The sequence below is a fragment of the Amblyomma americanum genome, chromosome 3, assembly GCF_052857255.1.
Source record: "Amblyomma americanum isolate KBUSLIRL-KWMA chromosome 3, ASM5285725v1, whole genome shotgun sequence".
In the NCBI taxonomy this organism is placed as follows: Eukaryota; Metazoa; Arthropoda; class Arachnida; order Ixodida; family Ixodidae; genus Amblyomma; species Amblyomma americanum.
The window spans coordinates 5,915,093-5,929,113 of record NC_135499.1 but is presented as its reverse complement, the minus strand read 5'-3'; the positions used below and the strand labels follow the sequence as shown (position 1 = coordinate 5,929,113).

Sequence of the window (14,021 nt, the reverse complement as noted above, 5' to 3'; positions counted from 1 at the left end):
GTCTTCATCAGCTCTCATAATCGCGGCGTGAACACACCTCTTTTGCTGACCACTTCATTAGACCACTGCCCTAACACCGCTAAGCAACACCCTGCGTGCTGCACTGCCAGTCTCTCACGCTGGGTTTGGGTCTCGTCGTCTTCATCAACTCTCATACTCGCGGCGTGAACACACCTTTTTTGCTGGCCACTTCATAAAACCACTGCCCTTCCACCGCTAAGCAACACCCTGCGTTCTACACTGCCAGTCTCTCACGTTGGGTTTGGGTCTCGTCACCTTCATCAACTCTCATACTCGTGGCGTGAACACACCTCGTTTGCTGGCCACTTCATTAGACCACTGCCCGACCACCGCTAAGCAACAACCTGCGTGCTACACTGCCAGTCTCTCACGCTGGGTTTGGGTCTCGTCGTATTCATCAACTCTCATACTCGTGGCGTGAACACACCTCTTTTGCTGGCCACTTCATTAGACCACTGCCCTAACATCGCTAAGCAACACCCTGCGTGCTACACTGCCAGTCTCTCACGCTCGGTTTGGGCTTCGTTGTCACCATCAACTCTCATACTGGCCACTTCATCAGACCACTGCACCACCACCGCTAAGCAAAACCATGCGCGCTACACTGCCAGTCTCTCAAGGTGGGTTTGGGCCGTCGTCTTCATCACTTCCAATCAAGCGGCACGAACAGACCAGCTTTGCTGGCCAGTTCATTATACCACTGCGCCGTCATCGCCAGTCTAAGCCCCGCCGCGCTAAGCTGGAAGTCTCTCGAGCTGGGTTTGAGAATAATCGTCTACATCAACAGCCTTTGGGTTTGCGCGAACAGACGTGTTTTTATGGCCACTTTATTTGAGCGCTGCGTCATTCACGCAGTACAGCACCCCGGAGCACTAAGCTGCCAGTTTCTTGCGCTTGGTTTAGGTAAATTCGTCTTCATAAACATCCATTCCGGTGGTGTGAACATACCAGCTTTGCTGGCCGGTTCATTAGACCACTGCAGCATCACCGCAGCATCGCACCCCGCTCGCTAAACTGCCAATCGCTCGCGCTGACCTTGGGTGTCTTCATCTTCATCAACATCCATACGTGCGGCGGTAACAGGCCAGCTTTGCTGGCAACTTTATCAGAGCACTTCGCCATCATCACAGCACAACACCCCGTGCGCTAAGCTTCTCTGAGATAATGCACGCCAGTTTTCCAATATCCCTCAAGATAAAAGTATAGAACAGCCGTATCTTAACGATACTCACCTACAGGGCAGAAACGTGGAGGCTATCGAAAAGGGTTCGGCCTAAGTTAAGGAGAACGCCGCGAGCTATTGAAAGAAAAATGACAGGTGTAACGTTAAGATACCGGAAGCGGGCAGAATGGGTGAGGGAACAAACGCCGGTTAATGACATCCTAGTCGAAGTCAAGAACAGTAAATGAGTTTGTGCAGGCGTAAAATGCTAAAGCAAGATAACCGCTGGTACGTAAAGGTATCGGAGTGGATTCCATGAGAAGGCAAGCGTAGCAGTGGTGGTGGGAATGGGGGGTCAGAAAGCTGGGTGGGCGGATGAGATGAAGTTTGCGGTGATGCGCAGCTCACAAATGACAGGGTTGATTGGAAATCTATTGGGTAGTGTTTTGCCCTGCTGTGGGCGTGGTCAGTGTGATGATGATGATGTCGTCATCATCACAGCCGAACTCCCTGCGTGTGTGCTTTTGGTATTCACAGAACAAACACCATTTTTTAGTGCGCAAAGCCTGCAGAATATCTGTTTGTGTACTACCTGCGTACCAAAATGCAGCGCTAATGATTTGTTACTGTCTGCCCAAATTTTTTAGCAGCCTAACGGAGCCACGATGTTAATATTATTTCCTGTTCTCTTCACATTTAATTCAAGTATGCTTGTTCCTCTAAGCTTCTTATTTTCTTGCTAAGCGAAGAAACGACAAATCTTACGCACCTTGAGCCCCGTCGAGAGTTCGGCAGTGAATGTCGAGATGCGACACAGCAGCGGGAAGCAGTACACGAACAGAGTGAGGAACGGGGTGAAGGATCGGTACTCCTCCACGTCCTCGACAGGCGGCACCTCCGGCAGCGGCCGCAGCGATACCTGCGGAATCTGAACAAACCACTCGCTGTTCTCTGCAGTTCGCTGCTACTCCAGTGCAATGGTATTCAAGACGATTGACTTGCGCGTCCCACTGCATCGGACGATACACCCCGCTGCGAAAATTTTTGATGGCGCGTTTCTCGAGACGGAGACACATCTACACAAGACTCAGAAGAAACGCCTTTCCCTGCGTCGATCTGTATTTTTGTTGTGCACCGCCAAACTGAGCGCCAGAGGTCCCCGAGTGTTTGGCGGTGCGTAGTAGTAGTCATAAACTTGACTGATCTTTAGGTGCTTGTCGGGCGGTATTCCCAGGTCGGGTATCTCGTTGACAAATGCCGCTTGCCAGGCTTGGTAAATGTGCTGGCACTACAATGGCAGCTCTGAGTGCGCCAACTTTGTCTCCCACAGTTCGTAGCTACTTCCTGTGTTGCTAAAGAGTTCCAGCTGCGCTCGACAGTTCCATACCATGCGGAGAAGTGTAGATGTCTCTCCACAGGTATGCATGGCGCTCGTCTGCAGGATATTTGTCTCTCCAAATTTTTGCGCATCGCGTGGGGTTGTAGAATGTCCGCGCCTGCAAGTTTCTCCCAATTATAGTCATTTATTATAATCAATTGTGTCTTGTGTTCGAGTGAGGGCTAACTGAGAAGGGTCAAATTTCTGGCGACTGAATCCATGAAAATTTCTCCTTACGTTTGGGCATGTAGGGTTGGGGGTCCGGCGGGGCGGGGCTCAGAAAGTGTGATCTGAAGCTGTCCAGTTGGCCCCCTTCTTACCCGTGATGTCCTCGTTTGCTGGCTCTGATCTCAACTAGGTGGCTGGATGCCACATTTCCGCCTTCTGAAGCGGACGCTGGATGTTGGACGGTATGTCGCAGAAGCCCGGTATCTGCTGTGTATTTCAGTGCAAAAAGTCGCGCCTTCCGCCCTTTTCTTCTCAGTTCTTTGCGTTGTTCGTGTCTAATGTCTGCTGTATATCACACGTATAAGCAAGCTAAACGCGAGAAACCTAGCATTGTTAGGAGAACCCTGTAATTAAAAAAAAAAACAGGAGAAAACAGGCATGTAGGTCTCACCCTTCCGCGGCAAAGGCGTACATGCCTAAAACACTACGTTCTTATCTGGCTCTTGCCTTCCGAACGTAAAGTACCGCTAGTAGAATGATGGCGAGGCTAAGGTCATAATAAAACCAAATTTTTGCGTACAAAAATAAAGCAAACAATGGCACAAATCCTGACAGTCGTCCTTCGAAGAGTCACTCGTTGTACAGCTGTTGCAGTTTCAGTTTCGAGTTTCAGGCAGCCGATGTCTCGTGTCATAGACGGGGGCCAGAAGAGCAGATTAGGATATAGGGTGGGTAGTATTTATCGCTTTAGGACCTCATCTACCTTCCAGACGTGCTAGTAATTTTTTTGATGGTCCGTTGGGTTCTTCGGAAGGGTGCAGACGCTTCCAAACGTTGTTGCTCGGAGGTGATGAAGGGAGATGTGCAGATGAAGGTCAAAGAGAGAATATATTTACAGTATGTACAAGGGCAAATTGCGTTACAAGTTGAGTCACACAGACGGTCAAGCTGTAACTGACGAAGACAATTCTCTCAAAGAGAAACTCTCTCTACAAACCCTTACTCATCGACGCGAGGTTAGAGTCTAGGGTTGTAGAATTACGTGCCACTGCACGGAGCCTCTAGCTCAACTAGACAAGACTGCCCTCCAATGATTTTACATGCGGTTTTAAAGTTTTTGCAAACAAAGAAATTAGGGCGGTCATATATCGAGGCCCGCCCAAAGCTTCGATAACCAATGGAGGTAGCGACAGCCCCTGAAGGTTGGACTCAAATTCGAGCCCGGTGCTTGGCTATAAAGAAAAAGAAACATATACAGAAGACATTTCGAAAACCCTCTCCCCAAGGGGAGTTCTCGGCCTTAGCGCTTGATGCTTTCCCTTCCCCTGCCGCACCCGCGCGTCGCCTCTCAAAGGATGAAGCGTTCTTTTTTAGCTAATTGGCGGGACCACTGACCCATTGGCTCGCCGCAGGAATGTCAGACGGCGGAGAACCGCGACGCTTCGGTGCCATCGAGAATGCCAGAAAAAAGAAGAAAAAAAAGGAGGCCCATCGCGGAATGTGAGGTGGTTCGCATTCTGCCGCCGTGGGAATGCTGCCTGAGATCAAGCGGCCCCACGTGCTCGTTGTTCGCGCCTCGCATGCTTTCTTGGCGCCAGGTGTTCTCGGCCGTCACAGTGGTGCTGTCAAGCAGCCAGTGCTTCCTGCGCCTTTGCCACTGCTTGCGGGGGTAGGGAAGGGGGGCGTAGACCGGAGGCTCGCAGTGACCACAAGCTAAAGGAATAAAAAAGATATGCGCGTTGATGAAGCGCGGCCTTACAGTGCTTATAACCTATCTCCATGTCACAGTCACGCTTGGCACAGCGCGAGAGAAATTCTGTACGATAAAAGATGAATGAAGGCAAAGCGCTGTTAAAATTAAACTGCACTAAGCGTCATTAATGAGAGGTAATTCAGGCATAAGTGGTACAGTACAAGACCGAACGTGATTCACTCCGTTGAAAAGCAGTACCATGCGTTTTGGAGGAGCTAACATGAACCAGAACCCCGTCGGCACCTCACTATATAGCAGCCACGCCCAAGCTCCTGTTCGGTCGAAAACATAATTGGGTAAAGTGGTCACTGCAAAGTTAGCTGCAATTGACGCCGCAACGGGTTGGCATCGTCGTGGAAAAAGACGACAACAGTGAAAGAAAAGAAAACAAACAGAAAAACATTGCTTAGGACCAATTTCGTGCACTGCCAAAAGGCTGACTTCTGGGTAGACACCGCTTACTTCCGGTGGCTGCACTTTCGAGCGCCCGATTCGTCCTCCAGCCCCCTAGTCGGATCAGTGTGTGCCGGGCTCCCGAGGATTCCGCGGTGGGAGAACTTACTATGGCGGTTGCACATGCTTTGAGTTGCGGCCGTACAAACACTACCGTTATGGTAGACTTTGCAGGCGTGTTTGGAATCGCTCGTGATCATAACGAGATTTCCAGTGTGGTGGGCATATTTATTTACGGGCTTATCGCGACTTCCTCGGCGTCGGCAACGCTGCTGTGGCTTAGAGCTGTACCGCTGGCAATCTGTTCTCCGGAGCCGGTGGTGACCACAACTGTGGCCGTATAATTATAGTATTATCGCATCATTACCGTATCATCGTATCTGTGGCGATTCCCCAAGGCAGCAGACGCCAAGGACAGCGCAGGCGCCTTCTCAGCGGCACCCCGCTACACGGAGAAAAAGGGAGAGGGAAAAGATAATAAACGCTCCCCCGCTTTTCAAGGAGAGGGTCCAGTCTGACTCCCGCCTGCAACGTGTACTGTCGGTTTACGGGGCGCTCTTCCCGCGCCCTCCTTAGGGCACGTCGGTGACCCGTTTCGGCATTCGCTTCTAAGCTCACCCCCTTTCAATACTATAACAATTCTGGCGACGAGGTGAAAGTTTTCCGGCAACCATGCCGACCTACGGAGCATTGGAGCCATTCCACGGGGAAGGAGGAGCCTGGACGGAGTACTTGGAGCGAGTCAAGCTGTTCTTCGACGCCAACCGCGTTCCAGAGGAGAAGAAAGGTCCTTGTTCGTGACATGCTGCGGATCCAGTACCTACTCCTTACTACGGAGCCTGCTGACACCTAAAACTCCAGATCAAGGCTCTATAGACGAGATATTCTCCGTGCTTTCGGGCCACTACATTCCGAAGCCTTCCGTGGTGGTCAACCGCTTCAGATTCAATAGTCGCTCTCGTCAACCGGAGGAGTCGGTCAACGACTACACCGCATCACTGAAAAAGCTTTCAGCAAACTGTGAGTACGGCACCTTCCTGCCTGACATGCTGCGGGACAGACTCGTTTGAGGCATTAATGACGCGTCAATTCAACGACGTCGGCTGGAAGAGCCAAACCTGACGTTCGAGTCAGCAGTCAAGCTCCTAATTGCAATGGAGACAGCTAAAAGAGACTCAAGCATGTTGATGCAAGCTCAGGGCATGACCGAAGCGCAGACAGTTCACAGTGCGATGAGCGAGCAAATGAAACAGACGATACGTTGTTGTGATGACCCCCATAATGCGCAGGTCCACACGGGACGGAGAGGCAAAGAGACACCGTATGGCTCAGTTTAAACAAACAGATATATTCAATAATTACACATGATTAAGATTATACATCAGAGGCTGGGGCGTCCGAGCTCACGTGCCGACGACTTCATGGGGGCGATGGAGGGGCTCCGGAGTTGATCTCGAACGGTTGCTGGCAGAAGCTGCACGCCGTCGGGCTTCGGCGCTGAAGGCCCTCTTGGCGAACGATGTCGTCCTGAGCGTCCTTCTTCCGTACTGCTTGTCGATTTTTATATCCTCTTCTCCACACTCCCTAGGGTGAGGACGCCCACGCCGGAGGGGAAGGAGGGGGGCTAGGGCTTTCACTTGGGCGCACAAACATACCACCGCACTTATGGTCTCGCCCCCCTCACGTGTTGAGTCCGAGGGAAAGAAGGTTGTCTTCGAGGTAGCGCATAGCGTCGGCTGTGTTAAGGCGTGCTCTGGCCCGCTGACAGTTCCCGCGGGTCACCGGCCTCCGCTCTCCATCCATCAACTGACACTCGCTCCTCAAGGTAAGGCGCGCTCTGGCCCGCTGACAGTTCCCGCGGGTCACCGGCCGGGAAAGTGGTCCCTTGTCCTGGGATGTGCTCGGGAGGCCTCCCCTGGAACAGCCACGCCAATTGGGGAGGATAAAGCCCGCTTCCCCGCGACGGCGGCGGCGGGTCCGGTTGGGTCCGGTTGGGCTTAAACCCCTTCGTTCTGGTCGTCACTCTCAAAGAGCATGGCTGGGTAATTGATGATGTCGCTGTCATCTGGGTCTCCGTCTACGCCGCGCTGTCGAACTCGGAACCTCGTAGCACACACCAGGAACGTCACACTCGCTCACCCTCCAGAAGAATGTTCTCCGAACATTTGAGTCCATGCAGCTCCCCTTGTCCTTCTGAATCGCCTCGCACAGTGCGTCCGACAAAACACTTTTCGCTGCACTCAACACCACTGCACAACACCATATGCCTCCGCTGTCATAACTGGCGGCTCCAGGGGCAGCACTGATCTTCTTTTACAGATAAACATGAAACTCAGCACCCAAGCCTCTCCTTTCTAGTCCAAACTGGACGAAATAAATTTACCACAGTTACAAAGGAGCTCCCACTTCTAGCACGATCACGGCACTGACAAAAATATAGATAACGAAAGGAAGTAGGGCAGGTTCTGCATGCGCTCTGCATGCTCTCCTGTGAAGGTGTTACTTAATGACAGAAAGGTTTAACTACCAACTCCGATAACTTAACACATAAGCACATAGCAATGTTATGAGCTGCGGCATTACACAATTCTAACCAGCTCACAACTCCGCTCTGTTTACGCCATTAGTCCGACTTAGCTTTCCGATTTCGCAGCGGATATCGGCCTTCATGAGTCATACTAAGTAAGTCTGTGACCCTTTGTCTGCTTTGGGACTCGCGAGGGCTCGTGGCAGGAGCCTCTCCTGGCGTTATCTGCGCGGCAACCTCGCGCTTCTTCTTCTAGCAATGCATGAAGTAAATCCGGTGGCATTCCGGCCGTCACCTCTGGCGCCTGCCGAACAAATGCAGGAGAGGGCGTTTCTTGCGAACTATCTGCGCGCTCCGCTTCACTTCTGTCCCCATCAAAATCCGCGCTTTCCCTTTCCTCATTTCGTGAATACTGAACCGGTGCCGACTTGAGGCGATTTGCGTGTATCCTTATCAAGCGCCGGTTCACGTCTCGGACTCTGAAGTTTACCGGAGAAAGCTACTCGACAACCTCGCACGGTCCTCTCCACTTCGTCTGGAACTTACGAGCTAGCCCAATCTGCCTTTGGCAGTTTTCAATGTACACGCTGTCCCCCACATCAAACGGCGCGTCTCTAGCACTGCGATCGTGCACCTCCTTCCTGCGCTTCGCCGCTTTCTTTAAGGCCTCCTTTGCGACGTCCCTCGCCCCTTGCAAGCGCGATTCTAGCTCAACCTTATAGTCGTCCAGTGAAGCGTATGGGACACGACGGGGGCCCTCTGGCACTTCACTAGGCTGGTCCGGGTCTCGGCCGTAGAGAAGAAAGAATGGCGATTCGCCCGTGCTCTCGTGTGCTGCGGAATTGTAAGCAAACATTGCATACGGGAGCCACAAGTCCCAGTCCCGCTGGTCGCGCGAAACAAAATGCGACAGGAACCCGGCCACGGTTTGGTTCAGTCGCTCCACCGCGCCGTTGCAAGCCGGATGGTACGGTGTTGTCTGCTTCTTAGCGATCTTAAGCAGCTCGCAGACTCTCCTCACTAGCTGCGACACGAAGTTCGTTCCCCGATCTGTCAAGAGTTGCCTCGGGGGTCCATGTCGGAGCACGATCTGTTCGACAAATGCTCTTGCAACCGTGTCTGCCTTCTGATCTGGGAGTGCTACCGCTTCCGCGTATTTTGAAAGGTGATCGACAAATACTAAAATGTACTTGTTTCCGGAAGTGGTCGTGGGCAATGGGCCCATTATGTCCATACCTGTCCGCTCGAAGGGAGCCGAAAGCTCAGGGAACGGCTGAATTGGAGCTGGTCTTCGTCCCTTGGGTGTTTTTCTTTCGAGACAGGAATGACACTTCGCACAGTAGTCTCTAACATCCTGTCGCATGCCACTCCAAAAGTACTAACGCTCCACACGCCTGCGTGTTTTCGCTACGCCAAAATGACCGGCGCATGGCGCATCGTGAAACGCGCGAAGAACCCTTTCTGTCCACGACCGAGGTATGACGACTCTCTCCCAAGCGGTTTTCTCTGGTCTCCCTTTCCTGGTTGGCCTCGTGCGCCGACACAGGGTGCCGTCTTTGCCAATGAAATAACCTAGCTGTTCGGGGTGAGACGGTGCGCCCTCTAAGCTTTCGATTATTCGCTTCAGGTCAGGATCTTTGCACTGCTCTGTGCGTAATTCGGCGCGGTCGCCTAAGGGGACAAACTCATCTATAGCTGCCACGGCAGCTGTGCGGCTGAGTGCATCAGCATTCAGATGTGTCTTTCCTGACTTGTGCTCAACTTCAAAGCAGTATTCCTGCAGGTGTAGATTCCATCTAGCGAGTCGCGAGCTAGGGTCCCTGACACTCATCACCCATTTCAGAGGATGACAGTCTGGGACTAGCTTGAATTTGCGGCCGTAAAGGTAGCATCTGAAGTGCTTTACTGCCCAGACAACGGCGAGGCACTCCCTTTCCGTAGCTCCGTACTTTTGCTCTGTGGGGCTCAGCTGTCGGCTAGCAAAAGCAACGGGATGTTCTTTGCCCTCGATAACCTGAGATAGCACGGCACCAACTGCGAACTTTGACGCATCTGTGGCCATAACGAAGGGCAAATTAAAATCCGGGTGGCGCAACAGCGGTGCACTCATTAGCTTCCTTTTCAGGGCCCCAAAAGCATTCTCCGCGTTTTCGTCCCAGCGAAAGGCGACATTTTTGGCTGTTAAGGCGGTGAGCGGCTTAGCGAGCTTGGCGAACTCCTCTATGTGCCTTCGGTAGTAACCGATCAGGCCGAGAAACTGCCGGACCTGGCGGATGCTAGTCGGGGATGGAAAATCCGAGACACACCTTAGTTTCTCAGGGTCCGGTCGCACGCCGTCAGCTGAAACAACGTGCCCGAGGTATTTCACCTCGTTTTTGAGGAATTGGCACTTAGAGGGCTTCAGCTTGAGACCCCCTCCTCTTAGTCGCACCAAAACCTGCTCAATATCGCGCAAATGGCTCTCAAAACTGTCACTGTATATGATAATGTCATCCATATACACGAAGCACAGCCTCCCCAGAAGACCTGCCAAGATAACATCAGCGGTTCTCTGCCAGACAGCAGGGCTGTTGGCCAGAACCATCGGCATTCTTTTCCATTCATAGTGCCCTGAGGGCGTGTTGAATGCCGTTTTCTCGGCATCTGCCGGATCCATTGCTATCTGCCAGAATCCCGCCGCCATGTCCACTACCGTGAAGTACCTGGCAGAGCCCAGCTGAGAAAGCGTCTCTTGTATATTGGGGATGGGGTATGGATCGATGCGAGTTACGGCATTTAGTTTGCGGTAGTCCACTACCAATCGATACGAGCCATCTGGCTTTTCCACCAATAGTGCTGGTGCTCCCCAGGGTGACTTTGAGTGTTCGACAATGCCGCGATCAATCAGGTCCTGCACCTGCCGCTCCATCTCCTCACGTTGGGAGTAAGGAATTCTGTACGCACGCTGGTAAACGGGCGATGAAGTGCCGGTTTCTATCCTGTGCTTTATAACGCCACAGCAGCCCAAATCCAGGTTTGACGCGGCGAATACCTCCGAGTAGTCGTTCAGCAAACCACCCAGAGCCTCCCTCTCCCTGGATTTTACGTGAGAAAGATCGAACGACACCTTTGGAGCAGCCGAAGGACTAGCATGCTCTACAGTTGCGAGTACCGTATCGGTGGGCTCACGTTTCTCTATCGCAGAGGTGAAGAAAGCCAATGTTTTGTTCTTGGGAAGGCTCAGTGGCTGCTGGCTACAGTTAACCACCCGTCGGGGCACTCTGTGGGCGTCATTAACTGTCACGAGGCACGCGGCTGCCTTCAGGCCATTGCTGAGAGAGTCCCAATACACTGTGTAGCGCAGCAAAAGACGAGGACACAAGAGACGAGAGACGAACACCACGAGCGCTAACTTCCAACAAATTTTATTCTCCTGAAGCATCACATTTATACACCAGAAAACAGTAATCACACGTGCGAACAGTATCGATTTCTTAGAAAAACGAGCTCTTTATCTGAGAGGAGAATGGAAGGTGTGCTAACACACGAGCATCCTGACCTATTTATCTTTTCGGCTTCAATGATTTCGCGCGTTAACCTTTCTCTACTTTTTCCTATCACAAGACTTTTATCAAAGAAAGGCTTACAGGATTTTGACTTGCATGCGAGAATGTGGTCAACCAGCGATCCGCCTTGCCCGTTTCTGACGTTGCGAGCGTGTTCCATTAGGCGCTCGTTCAGACATCTCCCCGTCTGGCCGATATAGTGTTTCCCGCATGACAAGGGAATTTGATATACAACACCTCCATCGCACGTGACGTAGGGCTTCTGGTGCCTAGTTGCGCATCCGCGCGCTTTGTTGGTGTTGGTTTTTCCCAGTTTGCACAACGTTGCAAGTTTTTTCGGCGCCGAGAACACGACGGTCGCATTCGCTCGTTGACCAATTCTTTTTAAATTGTGGGAAATCTTGTGTAGATACGGTAATACAACAAGGTTTTTTCGTTCATGAGGAACTGGGTTTGGAGAACATTGATTGTCTGGTTTCATTCTCTTAACAAGTTTTTCCGCAACGGAAACTTGAACATGGGAGGGGTATCCGGCATTAGTAAGCCTATTGGACTGCTCTTGAAAACTATCGGTCATCATGTGCGGACAAGATTTCTGGAGAGCATTCCGAAAACATAAATTGACAATACCTCTTTTTATCAGTTTTGAATGAGCGGAGTGATATGGCAGCATCGGCTTGTTGCTTCGCGGCTGGTAGGCCCAGCATATGTGATGAGCGTGAAAGGTGAAGTTAATATCTAAAAATGTAATGGAGTTATCGATGGGCAATTCGCATGTTAACTGCAAACTGGGAAAAACCAACACCAACAAAGCGCGCGGATGCGCAACTAGGCACCAGAAGCCCTACGTCACGTGCGATGAAGGTGTTGTATATCAAATTCCCTTGTCATGCGGGAAACACTATATCGGCCAGACGGGGAGATGTCTGAACGAGCGCCTAATGGAACACGCTCGCAACGTCAGAAACGGGCAAGGCGGATCGCTGGTTGACCACATTCTCGCATGCAAGTCAAAATCCTGTAAGCCTTTCTTTGATAAAAGTCTTGTGATAGGAAAAAGTAGAGAAAGGTTAACGCGCGAAATCATTGAAGCCGAAAAGATAAATAGGTCAGGATGCTCGTGTGTTAGCACACCTTCCATTCTCCTCTCAGATAAAGAGCTCGTTTTTCTAAGAAATCGATACTGTTCGCACGTGTGATTACTGTTTTCTGGTGTATAAATGTGATGCTTCAGGAGAATAAAATTTGTTGGAAGTTAGCGCTCGTGGTGTTCGTCTCTCGTCTCTTGTGTCCTCGTCTTTTGCTGCGCTACACAGTGTATTGGAACTATGTACCAACAAGCCCAAAAAGCCACGCTACTGAGAGAGTCGACCGGCTCAAGCACTCCCACGGCGCCGCTCTCTACATCTGAAGGCACAAACGCGTACAAAATGTGCTCCGACCAAGGAAGGACGACCGCCTCCTCGACCAGCCTGACGGCAACCCGCGAATATACCTTCTCCAATGATCCCACTGTTTGACGGGTGTCAATATCGGTAATGCGAATCTCAGCCCCTCTCCTGTTCAAAAACGGAACTTGTGAGCCGCCCGCATTAACCTCTTCCTCAGAGAATGAGACTACTACCTTCCCTTTTCTCAAAAAATCCTGCCCTAATATACCTGACACTCCGTTTGGCAGAGACACCGTGTCCGGGCATACGTAGCAGGGGTGCTCCAATGCAATTCCGCCGAGAGAGAAGTGTAACCGGTAGAGTCCACTTATGCCAATAGGATCCCCCGTTATGCCTACAAATTTGGTTGCCATACCACCAGACGCTTCCAACACCTCGCGGTCCCCCTTCCTTCGAAGCGTGTTAAAACTGCTCTCCTTAAGCAATGTCACCTTTGACCCCGTATCTATCAACAATTCCATACAACAACCATTTAACTTGCAACGCACAACAGGGCATGCCTCGTCGGCCACACAAACTACCACCACCTCATCATCCACTGCTCCCTCCCCACGCTCCTCAGGCTGGGGAGGACTATCTAGTTTTTTGTCTCGGTATCTGGAGCCCCGCTGTAGGCTTGCTTAGGGCGTGTCTCGCCTGCTTCTCTTTGTGGCTCCCCACGGCGCACGTTTTGGCAGAACCTGGCGATGTGTCCGCGACCCTGGCAAGCGAAGCATACGATTTCTTCAAAATCTCGCATACCGCGCCTGTAGCTTTGTGGCGGTCTCCGGTTTCCAGCGAATGGGCGCTGTTGAGCGCGCGCTTCAACCTGGCGTTCCACCTGCTGAGATAGCAGCTGTTCTAAGCGATCTAACCGCTCTGTCAAGAGAGCAACCTCAGGGTTGAGCACCGCTCTCTCTATGACGCGTACTCTCGCTGCGGCTGTCGTTAACGCCTCATTTCGTTCCTCATCCAATGCGGCCTCCACGGCTTGGTCGAAATTGCTCGGTTTGCGCGAGAGCACGAACCGGCGCACGGGGTCTTGCAGACCAGCCACGAACAAAGCGGTCATTTCCTCTTTAAGTATATCCTCCGCGTATTTCTTCTTTAGCTGGTCTCCTTCCTCCTCCCTGCTTAACGTATCGCGCGCTAAGCGCTGAAGCCGCGACGCAAACGTTCGCACGTCCTCCCCTACCATCTGTCCGGCGTCACGGAACCTCTGTACCCGCACGTGACGTGGTTCAGTGTCGAAATGCTCAAACGCGAGCTTCTTAAATTCCGCAAATGATTTTGTGGATTTTACTTTTTCGTCTCGCCATGCAAAATCATGAGCAGCTCCTGCCATCTTACACCTCGCCATTCCCAGCATTTGAGCATCGGACCATCCCCCCATTTTCCCAATCTCTTCTAGCATGGAAAAGAAATCGCAGATTGGAACCGCTGTCTTATCTCCCGTAAACGTCGGAAGGACGCTTCCTAATGCCAGCATGCTTGCTCCGAGCGACGGCTGTGGAGTGGGAGCTCCCTCAGATAAAGACATTTTTTTTTCAAGCCCTCCGGTGCCTCAAGCCTCTCAAATGGGGG

The 14,021-nt window shown here is 51.8% G+C and overlaps 1 protein-coding gene across 1 annotated transcript in view; it reads right to left on the bottom strand.

Annotated features, from left to right (window-relative positions):
- Positions 1-1,614: 1,614 nt before the first annotated feature.
- Positions 1,615-14,021, bottom strand: part of LOC144123050 (uncharacterized) — a 222,422-nt gene continuing 210,015 nt past the window's right edge. The window contains exons 4-5 of the mRNA XM_077655964.1: positions 1,953-2,111; positions 1,615-1,704 (exon numbers count right to left, since the gene is read on the bottom strand). Of these exons, the coding sequence (XP_077512090.1) occupies positions 1,615-1,704; positions 1,953-2,111 (249 nt within the window). The remainder of the gene's footprint in view (positions 1,705-1,952; positions 2,112-14,021) is intronic.